Source organism: Scyliorhinus torazame, chromosome 5 (assembly GCF_047496885.1).
Source record: "Scyliorhinus torazame isolate Kashiwa2021f chromosome 5, sScyTor2.1, whole genome shotgun sequence".
NCBI lineage: Eukaryota > Metazoa > Chordata > Chondrichthyes > Carcharhiniformes > Scyliorhinidae > Scyliorhinus > Scyliorhinus torazame.
Genome location: NC_092711.1, coordinates 271686934 through 271706285, shown reverse-complemented (window position 1 = coordinate 271706285; position 19352 = coordinate 271686934). Strand labels below are relative to the sequence as shown.

The window sequence follows — 19352 nt, the reverse complement described above, 5'->3', positions numbered from 1 at the left end:
GACGCTGGCGAAAGCAGCATCCAGGTATTTAAATTAACCTAATGGATATGCTGATCTGGATCACGCCCAGTGAGAGCGAGATCCACATCGCGTCGGGAGGAGCGAGTCGAGTGACTCGTGATCGACCTGGTGCGGAGCCCGTTTTGGGCAAGGTGATGGCGCCTTATATATAGGAACAGGTTGATGGATACCTGAGAAGCTAAAGGAAGAGAACGTTTTTCTTTGACACCATCCCTGTCTCCAAGCTTCGATTAGAATCCTAGAACGGTTGCAGCACAGAAGGAGACCATTCAGTCCATATCACTTCTCTGCAAGAAGAGCTCAGCTGGTCCCATTCTCAGCCCTTTCCCTGCAGTCCTGCAAACTCTCTTTTTTCAGATAACTGTCCAATTCCCTTTGAAAGCAATGACTGAATCTTTCTCCGCCACCCTCTCAGGCAGTGCAGCTAGATCCTAATCACTTGCTGCGTAAAAACACTTCTCCTCATGTTACCCCTGGTTGTTTTGCCATTCACCTTAAATTGGTGTCCTCTGGCTTTCTGTTCTTCTACCAAAGGGAAAGGTTTCTCTTTATCGACTTTGTCCAGACCTATCGTGATTTTGAACACCTCTATCAAATATCTCCTCAGCTTTCTCTTCTCTAAGGAGAACAGTGCCAACTTCTACAATCTATCCACGTAACTGAAGACCCTCCTCTCTGGAACCATTCTTGTGAATCTTTTTGCACTCTCTCTAAAACTTCATGGGCTGGATTTCTGAGCCTAAGGGCTTATGCCAACAGAGGATCCCTGGAGTTCCACACCCGCACCGATTCCACTACTGGTCAGGGGCTAGCACCGGTGCCGTGTGGAACACCACACCCCACAGCGCATCTCCTGGCCACCCCCCCAGTGCTCCCCCAGCCCTGGCAGAAGCCCCATTTGGCCGGCAGCATGAATGTCGGTGAAGTATGCCCCCTCTCTCTCTCTCCACAGCCACCATGCCAGGTTCATGATTGTTGAGAGCACACGTGGACCGCGCCGTCAGGAAATCGGCCCATCGGAGGCAGAGCATCTGCCACCATAATCTCCACCAGACCCTCTGACAATCATTGTAGAGCTCACGTTTCTGCTTTTTGCTTTGGAGGCCTTGGAGAAGGATGGCGAGGTTGAATAGAATTACTGTGTACCTGGTTTCTGGGAGGAATGGGCTTCATAAGTGAAGTGACCTTTTTTGGGGATTTATACAGCTAATAAAGCCCTAGTTGAGATTTTGATTATATTTAATCTGTATATTTAACTCTTTGTTCTCTCCTTGTGCTGCAGAAGAAGCCATTATATCATCCTTGGGAAAGCAGCAGTGATGAACCAAGTTCTACAGAAGTTGGTGTACGAACAGCGGAAAAGAGTAAGTGATATCTGTATGACGTTGAAATGACAGTTATCCTTATTATTGGTCCATTTACAATGGGGCTGTGCACCAGCTGCACAAATCATTGATTGCAAAATCAAACACAGTTTACAGGATAGAAACAGGCTATTTGGCCCAACTGGCCTATGCTAGCAGTTATGCTCCACAGTAGCCTCCTCCCACCCATCTTAATTTCCTTCCACTTCTTTCTCCATCAGGCTCTTATCTAGCTTCACATTAAATGCTTTATTAATGCCGATAGAATTCAAATCCATTGATTGGACTGTGTTATATGATGAGCATAGCATTAGAACCAACTTGTAGCTGCATTTACAGAAATGCAGTGTAGTTGCTCAACCGGGCATTCTAGCATTGGATTGCTTTTGGAATTTTTGGGTGTGTGTGTGCAGAGTTAGAGCAATATACTATTTGCTAAACTGAATTCTTTGACAGTGCAGCCATAGGTAACTAATGAAGCCTTATGTGTCAGTCCCTTGATCCATACAATTACATTACTGGATTAGAAGCACCCCCATCCATGACCTCACCGTATTCTCCAAACAATGAACTAGATTTTTTTTTCCCGGCATCAGGATCCCGATATCCCAAACCAGATGTGAGTCCTGAGTCCACACATGGCCTCATCATTTCCGCCAGAGTATCACCCGTGAGGTGGGAACCTAGACCACCTTTCCATTCGCCACCCAGTTAAGGATGACGGGGAGGGACTAGGGAAACAGGATGCCCAATAGGAGGATGCACAGTGGTGCTTGGACAAGAACCCCACTGGGAGAAGTGAGTGATGCTGGTGAAGAGGGTACCCTAGGGGACATTTAGTGGTAGAAATGTTCACAAAAGTCCCCCACTTCAATGGTGAAAAGGTTGACGAATATCACATGCGGCCTCTTGAGTGTAGAGCTGATCTCTCTCAGAGAGGACCCATGGCTAATCCTGGACCATGTAAAAATTTTGCAGCGCCTAATGCTGCAAGTTAGGCACCCCAGCCCCCAGTGAGAGGTTGCCTCCACAGTGTTTCTGGGTTCCAGATACAGCAGAGGTGGGACTGCCATGTGGTGCGGGAAAATCTGCAGAGCTGGGAGAAAATGGCCCTTGATTGGAGCACTAGGTGGCCTCAATGCCTGCCCGCCCCCATGAAGGTGTCTGCCGACTTCCTTAGCCGCTTCCCTAGGAAACCCAGAGATGGGACAGTGACTGAGAGCCATCCTGATGGTGTTTCCTGTTGCTTTTCCAGCCCCTGCCTCCAGACCTACCTCCACAGGGCATAGAATATTGAGCTCAATGTTTGTGTGTCCGCATCGTGACTGTGCCGTTTTTAAGTTGATGAAGCTTAGAGCCAAGGCACAAATTCTGTGAGGGTTAATGTTGAAAGAAAACCAAAAAGTAGCATCTTGATCATCCGCTGATGATTTTTTAATATATTTTAAATTGTAAGAGGAAGGTATTGTGATGAGTGATCAGGTTACTATTGTGCCGGTAAGGAGTTACCTGGGCACGTGTAGATATTCTATTCCCAAGATAGTTAATATTAAAAAAAACTCATCTCAGCATTAAGACTTAAAGACCATTAGCAAAAATACAAATTAACTTCCTTAATGCCAGTTGAAAATGCTGAAAACGCAGCTGCAAGTCCTCAGGATTTCTGTGCTTTAACAAGGATGGAATTTAATGCCTTCCCATTGGTTGAGTTTGGTGATGGGGGGCATTTAACTGGGCTGGATCATGGTGGATGGGGACTGAGCTACCTTTCTGACTCTGCTCCAGTTAAGCCAATGGCGGGAATGCTGCTGCCAATTGAGGCCCTTAAGTGGGAAATTGATGGCCATCTAAGGGCCTCATTCCTCTGACGCTGGTGTTCATCCAGCTTTAGATGGTGGACTCGAGTCTTTGAAATGTGAAACATGAGTTCAAAATGCTATAAAAAAGCACCCTTTGGTGGCTGAACTAAGCTACACAACAAATATTTTCATAAAACTAATCTACAGCAGATGCTGGAAATACGCTACAGGTCATACAGGTCAGGCATATGTTGAGAGAGCAACAGAGTTAACATTTCAGCTTGACCTTTCATTGTGCTCAGATAATGCAACACTGACTAATAGGATGAGCTGGAAACCACTCCTAGAATTCCACCAGGAGGCGGTGCCATAGTGGTATTGTCACTGGACTGTATTGTCACTGGACTAGTAAACCGGACACCCAGTGTAATGCTCTGGGACCCAGGTTCAAATCCCGCCACAAATTTGAATTCAATAAAAATCTGGAATGAACATGAAACCATTGTCGATAAAAATCCATCTGGTTCACTAATGTCAAATGTCCGTTTAAGGAAGGAAATCTTCCGTCCTTACCTGGTCTGACCTACATGTAGCTTCAGATCTGCAGCAGCGTGGTTCACTCTTAACTGCCTCCTTAAGGGCAATTAGGAATGGGCAATAAACATTGGCCTAGCATGCGATATCCACGCCCCATGAACGAATTATCGTTCCTTTAACCAGTCCGCAATGTGCAAGAGTGACCGAAGATGCCTTGATGATTCCTCCTCCTTCTCTTCTGGCTTCTTTTTGTTTTCCCATCAAAATAAAACACAAATGGCCAGTTGAAACCCAGTTAAAATGGACGTACACCCTGGCAGAGGGCTGTTTTTTTTTTTGTTGAGAGCATTTCCTTGCATCGCTTTTGGAATAAACCTATGGCATGAGAGACCAGTGCAGCTACAGAATTGGGTCAAATGGCCATTTTGGGGAATGAATGAGAATCTGTTAGTGCAGTCCAACTCAAATTGAATGTTTCATGGGTTTCATGGTATTTTGGTTTTCTTTTAATCCCTCCCCTTCCCCGGGCCAATTTCTCCCTTCTTCTCAGACTGAGATCAATAGAACTTTGTTAGGTTAGAACATCAAAGAAAATGAATCAAAGGTGGGTGAATGGAGCTGAGGTACAGATCAGCAATGATTTGATTGAATATTGGAACAGGCTTCATAAGTTGCCTGGCCTACTTGTGTTCCCCTGTTCCTCTTCAGCTGAATGTTGTTCCACAATGACCAGATTGGAGAATTCCTTGCAATGCAGACAGATTAAGCAAGATGGAGTAACCTTAATACCAATCTGAGCACGGTCTACTTTTGACCATAGTGAGGTCTCCTGATACATGGTATAAATCATTAATTCTAAGAGAGCTCCTAAGTTTTCTCAACTGGTGTATGTTGCAGGACAACAAAGAGATACAGGACCTAATACATCCTCTCCAATAACTGAGCCAACTTCAGATTGGCAGAAACAAGCCAAGGATGTACATACTCACCATCCACACTCCTGCCAGACTCCCACAGGTTCTGACATTACCACTGATCTGCAAATGCGAAACACTTCCAGTGTTTCTCGAATTCCGAGAAGAATTAATTCCATGGGTACTTCAGGAGACTTGGGTAGAACTGGGGAGCTAACAGCACCAAATGCCAATATAGTGGGACATGGCCATAAAAATGGTAAGTAGGTAAAGGGGAAGTATGCTTCATTGAAATGTGCCATCATTTCTAAATGGTGGTACAGTCTTCTGATAGTTCAATATTGTTTTTTGAAGTTGATAAAAATTGAATTGTGTAGCAATTTGAACTAATCAATATTAATATAGAGAAGTAGGAATATAGTGCTTAAAAAATATCTGATTATTGAGTGAGTTGTATTTGTATACTTATATTCTTACATCCTTTTTTACCATTGCTTTAGAAAGAGGCATCTATACATCCTGGGACCTTTGTGTTGCATGACCTTGAACTGTGGTAGTGAAGCTCAGCTGTGATGAGTTATGGCCATTCACCAGCATGAGACTGTGTCTAACCGATTAGGTTTTCAATTTATATCACTGATAATATGGTACAGCTAAGACTGAATATATGCAGATAACATTTAGAATTGTTTACTGCAATACAAAGGAGGGATGATATCTATTGGCAAAGCTTGGTATGGGACTGTGGACTAGTGGGGAACAAGGGCGAGATTTATCGGGGTTTCCTGTTGAATGCACCCCTCGCCGCCATGACACCCATATGAAGTGCGCCGTTGGTGGGACCAGAAGATCCCGCTGGCGTAAACAACCGGAAAGTTCCGGCCCAAGTGTTTTAAAGGACAAGACAGAGAGATGGAAAAATGAGAGAGTGGTGGACCAAGGAAAGGTGCTTGAACGAGAAGGAACCTGAGCACTGGAAGGGGATAGGCCAAGCTGTAATTTGGTTATAAGGGGAGATGTGGTGGTTTTGTGGTCTTCTTGCTATTAAATTTTGGATTAAGATTTTTTTTAACAAAGTCAATCATAGATTTACCCATACCCACTTACTCATTGGCCTGGATATCTCTATGGGGCTGGGGCTGCACACACTTGAGCCCCTTCCAAAATGCACACCTGACCCAAGTGTGACATTTCCTTGGAGTTGTATCTTTTCACACGAGGTTTACGTTTGCAATTCATTTTGTGAGCCTCGATGGAGGGGTGAGCAATGTGGGTGCAGTCTTGTTTCTCCAAAACAGCAGCTCACCTCTGCAATGTTATTTAAAGACCGCATAACCTTCACCACTCACCCCCTCACCCTTCCCCATGCCCCCTCAGATCGTCCATGCTACCTCTAAGCCCCCCATTGCCACTCACCCAGTATGCACACATCAGGAGCTATGCAATAGTAATGGGAAGTTATCTTTTTAAACCAAAATTAAATCTTAAGAAAAAAACTAAAAGAAATTTCAAACACTACCATTAATATGGGGGAAAAAACAATTCCGCTGCGGAAATAAATGTAATCCTGTAAATGTAAGTGTCTTTTAAGTTTGGAAATAAACAAGAAACCACATCAAAGACATATTTTGTTATCAGAACCTCATAGTTTCAATCCTTGGACTTTAGTTGGCGGCATGTAGAAGGAGGTCGCACAGAAGGTAGCTCCTGCTAGAGTCTTTGGTTTTTGGCTCGTTTTACCCGGTTTCCAAGGGTAATTGGTGGACGGACTCGTCCCATTTGAGAGTCTTTGGTGAGAAGATGTCAAAAGGCACAAGAAAGAATATTATTAAGAAAGGTAGGAGTGGCAGTCCTTCGGAGGAGCCGAGCAAGATGCGGAGCCCAGGGGGATCTAAGATGGCGGAGGCAAGTTCATCGGGTAGAGCCACATCTATCATGGTAGATAAGCTGGCGGAGGTAATGGCTGTCGAATTTGATAAACAATTCAGCAAGTATTTTGAAAGACATGGGACGGAAATGACGGAAACACTCAAAGTCGGTGGATGATGCTCTGATACCGATAATGGAGGCATTAGTGAAGCCACAGGGAAATGAACCACTGCAAGTGGCGATGGCATGTTTTCCACAGCTATCGGTTGAAGGAGTGGGTTCTAAAGTGGGCCAAGGTGAATCGGGAAGTGCGGTGGGAAGGTAGCAGTATCCGCATATATCAGGACATTGTGGCGGAAATGGCAAGAAGGCAGGTGTTGCACTATCAATTACCACAAAGGTGAGAGTAGTGGAATAATCGAGGCTTTATTGAGCAAAGGTGTTGTGCCTCCTGTAGCTGCTACCAGAATGGGAGCAGCCCCGGCGAGCACACACATTTATACGCCGCCTACTGGGTGGAGCCAGCAGGCAGGGATTTACCCATGTACCTCTATTACAGGAGTCTTACCGTACTACATCTAATATACATCTAATACAGTTAGTGGTGACTACCACATTCACCCCCTGTTAAAAAAGAGTCTGTCGGGGGTGGTGGAAAAAATTACAAGTTCAGTCTGTCGAGAGCCTTGATCCTCCGCTGTGATCGCCTCGGTCCTGGTGGTGATGCGGGCGCCGACTTGGTCACCTGTGACTCCGAGAGCGTGTTGACCTCGTCTTCATCGCCCCTGAGTGGAACCAGTGGGAGGACGGATCCTCCTGGGGTGGGGGCTGCGGTGAGGTGCGCTGGGGGAAGGGTGAGTGGCGCAGGGGCAACTGGAGGGGGGGGGTGTCAGGTGGTGGGCCGTGGGTGGGGATCTAGCGGGTGCCAGGTCCCGGAGGGAGACTGTGTCCTGGCGCCCGTCGGGGTGCGCCACGTAGGCGTACTGCGGGTTTGCGTGCAGTAGTTGGACCATTTCAACCATATGGGTCCGCACGTGTTTGCAAAGGAGGACGGGTCCAGGAGCTGCCAGCCATGTTGGGAGCGAGGCCCCGGAGGTGGACTTCCTGGGGAAGGCAAAAAGACGTTCGTGGTGGGTTTGGTTAGTTGCAGTGCAGAGGAGTGATCGGATGGAGTGGAGCGCGTCGGGGAGGACATCCTGCCAGCGGGAGACCGGGAGATTCTTAGACCGTAGGCCAGCAGGACGGCCTTCCAGACCGCCCCGTTCTCCCTCTCCACCTGCCCATTTCCCCGGGGGTTGTAGCTGTTCGTCCTGCTCGAGGCAATGCTCTTGCTGAGCAGGAACTGACGCAGCTCATCGCTCATAAAGGAGCCTACGCTGTGGACGTAGGCGGGGAAACCGAAAAGGCGAAGATACTGTGGAGGGCTTTAATGACCGTGGCAAAAGTCATATCGGGGCATGGGATGGCGAAGGGAAACTGGGAGTACTCGTCGACCACGTTCAGAAAGTACGTGTTTCGGTCGGTGGAGGGGAGGAGCCCTTTGAAGACCATGCTGAGACGCTCAAAGGGGCGGGAGGCCTTCACTAGGTGCGCTCGATCTGGCCGGTAGAAGTGCGGTTTACACTCAGCGCAGACCTGGCAGTCTCTGGTGACAGTCCTGACCTCCTCAATGGAGTAGGGCAGGTTGCGGGCCTTGATGAAGTGGAAGAACCGGGTGACCCCCGGGTGACAGAGGCCATCGTGTAGAGCCCGGAGTTGGTCCACTTGTGCGCTGGCACATGTACCTCAGAATAGGGCATCGGGGGGCTCATTGAGCTTCCCGGGGCGTTACAAAATCTCGTAATTGTAGGTGGAGAGCTCGATCCTCCACCTCAAGATCTTGTCATTTTTGATCTTGCCCCGCTGTGTATTATTGAACATGAAGGCAACCGACCGTTGGTCAGTGAGGAGAGTGAATCTCCTGCCAGCCAGGTAATGCCTCCAATGCCGCACAGCTTCCACAATGGCTTGGGCCTCCTTTTCGACAGAGAAGTGCCGAATTTCGGAGGCATGGAGAGTGCGGGAAAAGAATGCCACAGGCCTGCCTGCTTGGTTGAGGGTGACGGCCAGAGCTAAGTCCGATGCATCACTCTCGACCTGAAAGGGGAGGGACTTGTCGACCGCATGCATCGTGGCCTTGGCGATGTCTGCCTTGATGCGGTTAAAGGCTTGGCGGGCCTCAGCCATCAGGGGAAAGACTGTGGACTGAATGAATGGGCGGGCCTTGTCCGCATAGTTAGGGACCCACTGGGCATAATAGGAGAAGAATCCCAGGCATCGTTTCAGGGCCTTGGGGCAGTGGGGGAGGGGGAGTTCCATGAGGGGGCGCATGCGGTCAGGTCGGGCCCTAGAACTCCATTTTCCACCACATAGGCAAGGATGGCTAAGCGGTTGGTGTGGAACACGCACTTCTCCTTATTGTACGTGAGATTAAGGAGTTTGGCGGTGTGGAGAAATTTCAGACTGTTAGCGTCGTATTCCTGCTGATCGTGGCCGCAGATGGTGACGTTGTCTAGGTACGGGAAGGTGGCCCGCAGTCCGTACCGGTCAACCATTCGGTCCATTTCACGTTGGAAGACCGAGACCCCATTAGTGATGCCGAAGGGAATCCTAAGGAAGTGGTAGAGGTGGCCATCTGCTTTGAACGCAATGTATTGGCGGTCCTCCTTGCGGATGGGGAGCTGGTGGTAGGTGGACTTCAGGTCCACTGTGGAAAAGACCCGGTACTATGCAATCTGATTGACCATATCAGATATGCGTGGGAGGGGGTACGCGTTGAGCTGCGTGTACCTATTGATGGTCTGACTGTATTTCTCCCCAGTCTTTACTACTACCACTTGGGCTCTTCAGGGGCTGTTGCTGGCCTCAATGATGCCTTCCCGCAGAAGCCGCTGGACCTCCGACCTGATGAAGGTCTTGTTCTGGGCACTGTACCGTCTACTCCTGGTGGCGACGGGTTTGCAATCCAGTGTGAGGTTTGCAAACAAGGAAGGTGGATCGACCTTAAGGGTCATGAGGTGAGGGGGGGTAGGGGTCTGCCGAATTTTAAAGTTAAGCTTTGGAGGTGGCACTGGAAGTCCAGGCCGAGTAACAGGGCAGCGCAGATGTGGGGGAGGACGTAGAGCCGGAAGTTGCTAAACTCTACGCCCTGGACAGTGAGGGTTGCGATGCAGTACCCCGGATTTCCACGGAATGGGATCCGGAGGCCAGGGAGATTTTCTGGCTCACGGGGTGTACTGCGAGGGGAGCAGCGCCTTACCGTAGTGGGGTAGATGAAGCTTTCCGTGCTCCTGGAGTCAAAAAGGCAGGAAGTCTTGTGCCCATCGATTTTCACCGTTGCGGTTGCGAGATTGTGGGGGCCGTGACTGGTCGACGGTGATCGAGGCAACCTGCGGCAGATGCTGTGAGGCCCTGGGCTGGACAGCGGTGGTGGCAGGCGATGAACAGCCAGATGAGCTTCCCGACGAGCAGGGGTCCTGAGGTGCCGTCTAAGATGGTGCCGAAGATGGCGGCACCCACAGGGCGCACATGGTGGGCGGCATTAAAGGTGGCAGTGCCCACGGGCCGCACGTGGCCTGCGGAAAATAAGATGGCGGCGCCCACAGGCCGCACATGGGGGTATAGAAACGCTGGGCCTAGAAACAGCGGCAATTGACCGGGCTTGGCACACAGCAGCAAAATGTCCCTTCTTTCCGCAGCCATTGCAGGTTGCGCTCCGCGCCGGGCAGTGCTGCCGGGGGTGTTCTGCCCGCAGAAGTAGCATTTGGGCCCCCCTGGGTTGGCTGGCTGCCGCCCGGCGCAGGCTTGCGGTGGGCTGGGGTCGGTAGCTGGTGGGGCCCATGATGCCCATGAGTGTGCCAAGCGGTCGGGGGCGTACGACTGGACGTTACGGGAGGCCACTTTTAAAAATATATATATATTTATTAAAGTTTACATAGCTTTGTACACTGGCTCTCTCCCGTACGTCCAGTTTCCCCGACTCTTCATGTTATCTCTTGCTCATCCACCCCCCCAGGCAGCTCCCCCCCCCGCCCCCAGGTTGCTGCTGCTGCTGACCGACCTTACTCTAACGCTCCGCGAGATAGTCTAGGAACGGTTGCCACCGCCTGTAGAACCCCTGCGCAGACCCTCTCAAGGCGAACTTAATCCTCTCCAACTTTATGAACCCAGCCATATCGTTTATCCAGGCCTCCACGCTGGGGGGCTTCGCCTCCTTCCACATTAGCAAGATCCTTCGCCGGGCTACTAGGGACGCAAAGGCCAGAATGCCGGCCTCTTTCGCCTCCTGCACTCCCGGTTCGTCCACTACTCCGAATATTGCAAGCCCCCAACTTGGCTTGACCCGGACTTTCACCACCTGAGATATTGCTCCCGCCACTCCTCTCCAGAACCCCTCCAGTGCCGGGCATGACCAAAACATATGGACATGGTTCGCCGGGCTCCCTGAGCACCTTCCACATCTGTCCTCTACTCCAAAGAACCTGCTCAAACTCGCCCCCGTCAGGTGAGCTCTGTGAACCACCTTAAATTGTATCAGGCTGAGCCTGGCACAGGAGGAGGAGGAAGTAACCCTACCTAGGGCATCCGCCCACAGACCTTCCTCGCTCTCCTCCCCAAACTCCTCCTCCCATTTACCCTTCAACTCTTCTACCAGCGCTTCCCCTTCTTCTTTCATCTCCTGGTGTATTTCCGACACCTTACCCTCCCCAACCCATGCGCCTGAGATCACCCTGTCTTGAATTTCTTGTGCCGGGAGCAACGGGAATTCCCTCACCTGTTGCCTTACAAAAGCCCTCACCTGCATATATCTAAAGGCATTTCCCGGGGATAACGCAAACTTCTCCTCCAGTGCCCCTAGGCTCGCAAACGTTCCGTCAATGAACAGGCCCCCATTCTTCTGATCCCCGCCCGATGCCAGCTCTGGAACCCCCCGTCCATCTTCCCCGGGATAAACCGATGGTTACCCCTGATCGGGGACCACACCGATGCTCCCATTGCACCCCTGTGCCATCTCCACTGGCCCCAGATCCTTAGCGTTGCCGCCACCACCGGGCTTGTGGTATACTTTGTCGGCGAGAGCAGCAGCGGTGCCGTCACCAACGCCCCCAGACTCGTTCCTTTGCAGGACGCCATCTCCATCCTCTTCCATGCCGCCCCCTCTCCTTCCATAACCCACTTGCGGATCATCGACACATTTGCTGCCCAGTAGTAGCTCCCCAGGTTTGGCAGCGCCAACCCTCCTCGGTCCCTACTGCGTTCCAGGAACCCTCTCCTTACCCTCGGGGTCTTATTCACCCACACAAACCCCATAATACTCCTGCCTACTCCCTTAAAAAAGGCCTTAGTGATCACGATGGGAAGGCACTGAAACACAAACAAAAACCTCGGAAGGACCACCATTTTGACCGACTGCACTCTACCCGCCAGCGAGAGCGGTAACATGTCCCATCTTTTAAAATCCTCCTCCATTTGCTCCACCAACCTCGTCAGATTCAGTTTATGTAGGGTCCCCCAGCTCCTGGCTATCTGGATCCCCAGATACTGAAAGCTCCCCTCCGCCCTCCTCAGCGGTAGGTCCCCTAACCCTCTTTCTTGGTCCCCCACCTGTAATACAAAGTGCTCACTCTTCCCTACATTGAGCTTATAGCCCGAAAACTCCCCAAACTCCCTTAGAGTCTGCATGACCTCCACCATCCCCTCCATTGGATCCGCCACGTACAGCAACAGGTCATCCGCATATAGCGACACCCGATGCTCTCTCACCCTCGGACCACTCCCCTCCATTTGTTACACTCCCTCAATTACATGGCCAATGGTTCGATCGCCAATGCGAACAAGAGGGGGGACAGGGGGCACCCCTGCCTCGTCCCTCGGTACAGCCGAAAGTACTCCGCCGGTGACTACACTCGTCACTGGGGCTCTGCAAAGGAGCTTAACCCAACTGATGAACCCTCCCCCGAACCCAAACCTACGCAGCACCTCCCAGAGGTATTCCCACTCTACTCGGTCAAAGGCCTTCTCCGCGTCCATAGCTGCCACTATCTCCGCTTCTCCCTCCACCGATGGCATCATTATCACGTTTAAGAGCCGCCGCACATTGGTGTTTAGCTGCCTACCCTTTACAAATCCTGTCTGGTCCTCATGAATCACCCCCGAGACACAGTCCTCGATCCTCGTGGCCAGCACTTTTGCCAGCAACATTGCATCCACATTAAGGAGCGAGATCGGCCTGTACGATCCACATCGCAGTGGGTCCTTGTCCCGCTTTAGGATCAACAAAATTGTCGCTTCCGACATTGTCGGAGGTAGGGTCCCCTCCTCTCTTGCCTCGTTAAAGGTCCTCACTAGTAGCGGGGCCAACAGGTCTACGTATTTCCTGTAGAACTCCACCGGGAACCCGTCCGGCCCCGGGGCCTTCCCCGCCTGCACGCTCCCCAAACCCTAGCTCAGCTCCTCCAACCCAATTGGTGCCCCCAGACCAGCCACTTCTTGCTCCTCCACCCTCGGGAATCTCAGCTGGTCTAGGAATCGTCTCATACCCTCTTCCCCCGCTGGGGGCTGGGATCTGTACAGCTCTTCATAGACGGCCTTAAATACCTCGTTTATTTTCGTCGCACTCCGAACCGTGGCTCCCCTTCCATCTTTGACTCCCCCTATTTCCCTCGCTGCCATCCTTTTACGGAACTGGTGTGCCAGCATCCGACTAGCCTTTTCCCCATACGCATAGGTCGCTCCCTGCGCTTTCCTCCACTGTGTCTCCGCCCTCCCTATGGTCAACAGGTCAAACTCCGTCTGAAGCCGTCGTCTTTCCCCAAGTAATCTTTCCTCCAGGGCCTCTGTGTATCTCCTGTCCACTCTCAAAATCTCCCCCACTAACCTCTCCCTTTCCATGCCCTCTGTTTTCTCCCTGTGAGCCCTAATGGAGATTAGCTCTCCCCTGACCACCGCCTTCAACGCCTCCCATACCACCCCTACTCGCACCTCCCTGTTGTCGTTGGCCTCCAGGTACCTTTCGATACACCCCCTCACCTTCCCACACACCCCCTCGTCCGCCAGCAGTCCCACATCCAGCCGCCACAGCGGGCGTTGGTCCCTCTCCTCTCCCAGCTCCAGTTCCACCCAGTGCGGGGCATGGTCCGAAACGGCTATGGCCGAATACTCCATCCCCTCCACCCTTGGGATGAGCGCCCTGCCCAGAACAAAAAAATCTATCCGCGAGTAGGCTTTGTGTACATGGGAAAAGAAAGAAAATTCCCTGGCCTGCGGCCTTGCAAACCGCCATGGGTCCACTCCCCCCATCTGATCCATAAACCCCCTAAGTACCTTGGCCGCTGCCGGCCTCTTTCCAGTCCTTGATTTGGAGCGGTCCAGTGCTGGGTCCAACACTGTATTGAAGTCCCCTCCCATTATCAGGCCTCCTTTCTCCAGGTCCGGAATGCGCCCCAACATGCGCTTCATGAATCCTGCATCATCCCAGTTCGGGGCGTACACGTTTACCAACACCACCCACGTCCCCTGCAGCTTACCGCTCACCATTACATATCGCCCTCCATTGTCCACCTCAATAGTCTTGGCCTCAAATGACACCCGCTTTCCCACTAATATTGCCACCCCTCTATTCTTTGCGTCCAGTCCCGAGTGGAATACCTGTCCTACCCATCCCTTTCTTAACCTGACCTGGTCCGCCACCTTCAGGTGAGTCTCTTGGAGCATGACCACGTCCGCCTTCAGTTCCTTTAAGTGCACGAACACTCGAGCCTTCTTCACCGGCCCATTCAGCCCCTTCACGTTCCACGTTATCAGCCGGATTGGAGGGGCTCTCACTTGCCCCTTTGCCGACTAGCCATCTCCTTTTCTGGGCCAGTCCCGTGTCCATGCCTCCCTCACCCTCCAGTCCCCCAGACGGGGGACCCCCGTGCGGGAGGCCACTGTTAACGAGTTCGCAAGCTGCCTGGTTCCCGCAAGGTCAAGCGTATCCCCCTCCAATAGGCACTGGCGGATGTACGCCGACCCCATGCCCGTAACAAAAGCGACTCTGATTCTGTATGCTCGACTGCCGAGACTGCCTGGCAGTCACAGTTCCTCGCCAGGATGTGCAGGGCACACCAGAAATCACCTAGGGACTCACCAGGGAGTTGCTGTCTCGTGGATTGGAGGTGCCTGCCGTATAGTTTGTTGACCGGCTGAACGTAATGTCCTTTCAGGAGCTCCATTGCTTCAGAGTAATTGGGCGCATCCCGGATGAGAGGAAAAATGTCAGGGCTCACCCATGAATAAAGGACTTGGAGCTTCTGTGCGTCCGAGGGTTCTTCAGCAGATGTTTGGAGGTAGCTTTCGAAGCAGGCTAGCCAGTGGTCAAAAGTGGACGTAGCATTGGCTGCTTGAGGGTTCAGCTGTAGGCGGTCAGGCTTGAGGCGAAGTTCCATTGTTTTAAAATCTTTGCTCAATAAATTGATGCACTATCAATTACTACAAAGACGACAGTAGTGAATAATCGAGGCTTTATTGAGCAAAGATGTGTGGCCTCCTGTAGCTGCTACCAGAATGGGTAGGCAGGCAGGGGTTTACCCGTGTACCTCTAATACAGGAGTCTTACCGTACTACATCTAATATACATCTAATACAGTTAGTGGTGACTACCACAGCAGGCAGCCTTTAACAGTGCGAAGTCGGTGCTCTACCAGATTGAAGTTCGATTTGGCATGGCGTACACAGCGAGGCTGAGGGTTATGCACAAGGCTAAAGACCATTTCCTCGAGATGGCGGAGGAAGCGGAGGCATTTACTGAAGCTGAAGGAGTTGGACTGGACTTGAACAGACTTGCATGGGACTTGGTTGGTGGTTGGGAGGGGTCTGTATGGGGATGTTGCAGTAACATAGAACATAGAACATTACAGCGCAGTACAGGCCATTCGCCTCTCGATGTTGCGCCGACCTGTGAAACCACTAAAGCCCATCTACACTATTCCCTGATCCTCCATATGTCTATCTAATGACCATTTGAATGCCCTTAGTGTTGGCGAGTCCACTACTGTAACAATGTGTATGTATTTATATATTTTTTTCCCTTGTTCCCCCCCCACCTTTCTTTTCTCTTGTTTGTGCAGAGTTGGTGGTCATTGAAATTTTTGCAGTTTGGCTTGGGGGGCTCCTTCCCTTTTTTCTATTTTTTCGCATTAAGGGGTGCTTGAGGTTTGGAGGGAACATTTGCTTTTGGGGGGGGGGAGGGTGAATGGATGTTGGGCTGCTTTGGATGATGGAAGGCAGGGGTGGGGGCATTTCAGTTTGGGGTCTGGTTATTGTGTTTGATTGATTATTTGGGTATTGTGGGCTCTGGCAGGGGGGCTACTTTGCGATTTGAGTGAGATTGGCTAGTGAATGGGAGCGAGGTGGGGGAAGGGGCAGCAGCTTGCGAGACCTTTTTGGCTGTTTCGTTGAGCTGAGAGGTGTAAATGGTGGGGGGAAGGGGATGGAGGAGAGAGGTATCGGTTCGGGAGGAGAGAGGTATCGGTTCGAGAGGAAGTGGCTGGGGGATTTCTGAGGTGTGGATGGGGATGGGGTAGAGTGCTTACAGTGACTGGGGGTGGGACGTTGTTGGGCGGGACAGGCAGCCATCTTGGGTGGGCTCTGGTTTCAGCAGTATGCTGGATGGAAGGGGGCAAGTCTTTTCGGTGGAAATGGCTGACGAGGGGGGTGAGAGACCCCCAATTCGATTGGTCACGTGGAAAGTGCAGGGTTTGGGGAGCCCAGTGAAACGTGCAAGAGTTTTCTCTCATTTAAAAAGTTTGAAAGCCGATGTGGTGCTTTTGCAGGAGACCAACCCGCGGATAAGGGGCCAGATCAAGCTCTGTAAGAGTTGGGATAGCCAGTTGTTCCACTCAGGCTTTGATAGCAGGGCCTGAGGGTTGGCTATACTTATTAGCAAAAGAATTCAGTGCCAGATGGAGAAGGTGGTAGCGGACCAGGACGGCAGGTATGTCACAGTTACGGGGATACTGGAGGATAAGACGGTGGTGTCAGTGAACGTGTACACCCCAAATCGGGATGATGTGGAATTCATGAAGAGGATGCTGGCTGCGATACCTGATACGGATACGCACCAGTTGATTTTGGGGGAGATTTTAACTGTATTGGCCAATGGCCATTGGCTATTGCCCTGAGGTCTTTGGTTAGATGGAGAGAAATAGTTTTGGGGGAGGTTGAAAAAGTGTGTTCTTGTACGCTGATGATCTTTCAGATGTAATGAATCCGATCCCCACAATGGGTGATATCATAGAATCATAGAATTTACAGGGCAGAAGGAGGCCATTCGAGTCTGCACCGGCCCTTACAAAGAGCACCCTACTCAAGCCCACGTATCTACCCTATCCCAGTAACCCCCACTTAACCTTTTTGGACACGAAGGGCAATTTAGCATGGCCAATCCACCTAACCCGCACATCTTTGGACTGTGGGAGGAAACCAGAGCACCCGGAGGAAACCCACGCAGACACGGGGAGAACGTGCAGACTCCGCACAGACAGTGACCCAGCTGGGAATCGAACCTGGGACCCTGGAGCTGTGAAGCAACTGTGCTAACCAGTATGCTACCGTGCCGCCCCATATCATGACAGTGCTATTGGATGGCGAACTCTGAGAAGGTGCTGGTGTGGTGTGGGGCTCTTGAGGCTTTATGGGTGCAGATGGAGTCGGGTGGGTTCATGTAGGGGGTCAGGGCTAAGGGCGTTGGTGACGGTTTCACTCTCCTTTTCTCCGAGAAAGTATTCAGGGAATCCAGTGGTGGTCTCCACATTGAAGATAAGGAGACAATTTCAGCAGCACTTCAAATTGGAGGCAGTATCGAAGTTGGTGCCGATCTGAGCGAACCATATGTTCAAGTCGACGAGGCAGGACACTGGGGGTTTAGGGGATGTGAGGAGAAGGGGTTGCTGTGATGAAGGATTTATTTTTGGAGGGTCGATTTGCAAGCCTGGAGGTGTTGGCAGAGAAATTTTAACTTTCATGAGCAAATGCATTTAGATATTTACAGGTGTGTGACTTTGTGAAGAAGATCTTTCCAACATTCCCTGTGGTGCCGCCTTCTTCATTGCTGGAGAGGGTTTTCTCATTGGCAGGGGCGGAGCTTAGAGGGTTTCGTCATTGGGAGGGACAAAGGAGGAGAGTACCTCTGGAATTTATGGGAGACTTATAGCGGAGGAGGCAGTATCCTTGGAGGGGTTTAAGGCAAAATGGGAGGAAGAGTTGGGGTCCGAGCTGGAGGAGGGGGTGTGGTGTGAGATTCTGCGTAGGGTGAACACAACGTCAACATGTGCGAGGCTAAGGCTGATGCAGTTGAAGGTAGTGCACAGGGCTCATTTGACCAAATCCAGGATGAGCAGGCTTTTTGCGGGTGTGGAGGATGAGTGTGAGTATTGTAGGAGGCCCAGCTAACCATGTACACATGTTCTGGTCGTGTCCTAAGCTCATGGCCTTCTGGATCTCCTCCTTTGGAATCCTACAAATTGAACTGAAACCTTGTCCCCTCGGAGCCATATTTGGGGTCTCGGACCTCCCGGATCTGTAGACTGGGGCGGGGGCTGATGTTCTGGGCCTTCAACTTGCTGATTGCTTGAAAATGGGTGTTGATGGATTGGAAGCCAGCTTCGGTGTTATATCAAAAATGGCAGCCGTTTATTTTGTAGTTTAAAATGCTGGCGATTGTTAGCTGTTAGGGATGGTGGGAGGGCTGGTGGGGTTCTGTTTAGTTTTTTAGAGGGCGGGAGGGGGTGGGAGAGTCTGTTATTATCTGTTATTGTTTTTGTTATGTATAAAATTAATCAAGCTGAATAAAAATCTATTTTTTAAAGTTTCAATCCTTTTTGGATCAATAGACTACCAGCTGAGCTGAAGCCATAACACCTTTTGAAACCCAGCCAAGTTTTCATAATTGCTCCAGCTGTCATAACAAAACATTCTAGTTACATTGACTGAAACTGGCAGAACAGAAGAGTTCCATTTCTGTTTTAAAGCAGAGTGTCTGTCAATTAGTGCAGATGCAGAGATGTTTTTCTAGTTTCAAAAGCAGGTGTTTTGAAAAAGCCAGATTTGATTTTAATCACAGTGCAAATATGACAGAAGAGGCTGACGGGACATTTTATTTCATTTCAATTTTTAATGCATTGTGGCGCTTTTGACAATAAGAACGTACTGTAATGCGTGGCAATTTCACAATGCAGGTCAATTATGCAATGCTGGTCAATGTAATGGTCAACTTTCCGATGCCGGTCAGATCCCTATGATGGATCACTGCTTAAAAACACATCAACATTACAATACAGCACCAGATAGTGACATTTGAAGATGTCAAACACTTACCTTTCAGAATGTTCCTGACTCTTCAGCAGGTTTCCACTTGTAGTGATTTTTCTTAGGACTTCCAAAACCCACACCAAAACATGAAAATAGTGAGTGGAGGAAATGCAATTCTCCTCTGGTCCTCACCATAGAAGTCCTGATCTCCGAAGAGGTGAGTTTTGGCCCCAAGACCTCCCCAACCCACCCAAGGGCCACATGAAAATAGTGTGGTCAGGGGAACACAAGAAAATTATTTTTCCAGCAAGCTTGATGACGTGATTCACACCTCAATTGGGAAACAAAAATCGAGTCGTTATGCATAGATTTATAAAGAAAGTGATATGTGGGCACAATACTATATAGCACTATGTTATTAGTAATATATAAAATAAGGATGCCTTAAATGTGAGTTCCTATTGTTTAGCCCCATGTGGAGAACATGGCAGCACAGTGATTAGCATCTGCTCACAGCGCTA

At 50.5% G+C, this 19352-nt stretch overlaps 1 protein-coding gene across 5 annotated transcripts in view; it reads left to right on the top strand.

The window, feature by feature from the left end:
- The window catches only part of LOC140421129 (synaptotagmin-like protein 2), a 169658-nt gene that overhangs the window by 89218 nt on the left and 61088 nt on the right, over nucleotides 1-19352 (top strand). For 4 of the 5 annotated variants that reach the window (XM_072505553.1, XM_072505557.1, XM_072505554.1 and 1 more), the window contains exons 6-7: nucleotides 1304-1385; nucleotides 4619-4894. In XM_072505553.1, the coding sequence (XP_072361654.1) occupies nucleotides 1304-1385; nucleotides 4619-4894 (358 nt within the window). The remainder of the gene's footprint in view (nucleotides 1-1303; nucleotides 1386-4618; nucleotides 4895-19352) is intronic. The other variant, XM_072505555.1, reaches the window with a different exon arrangement.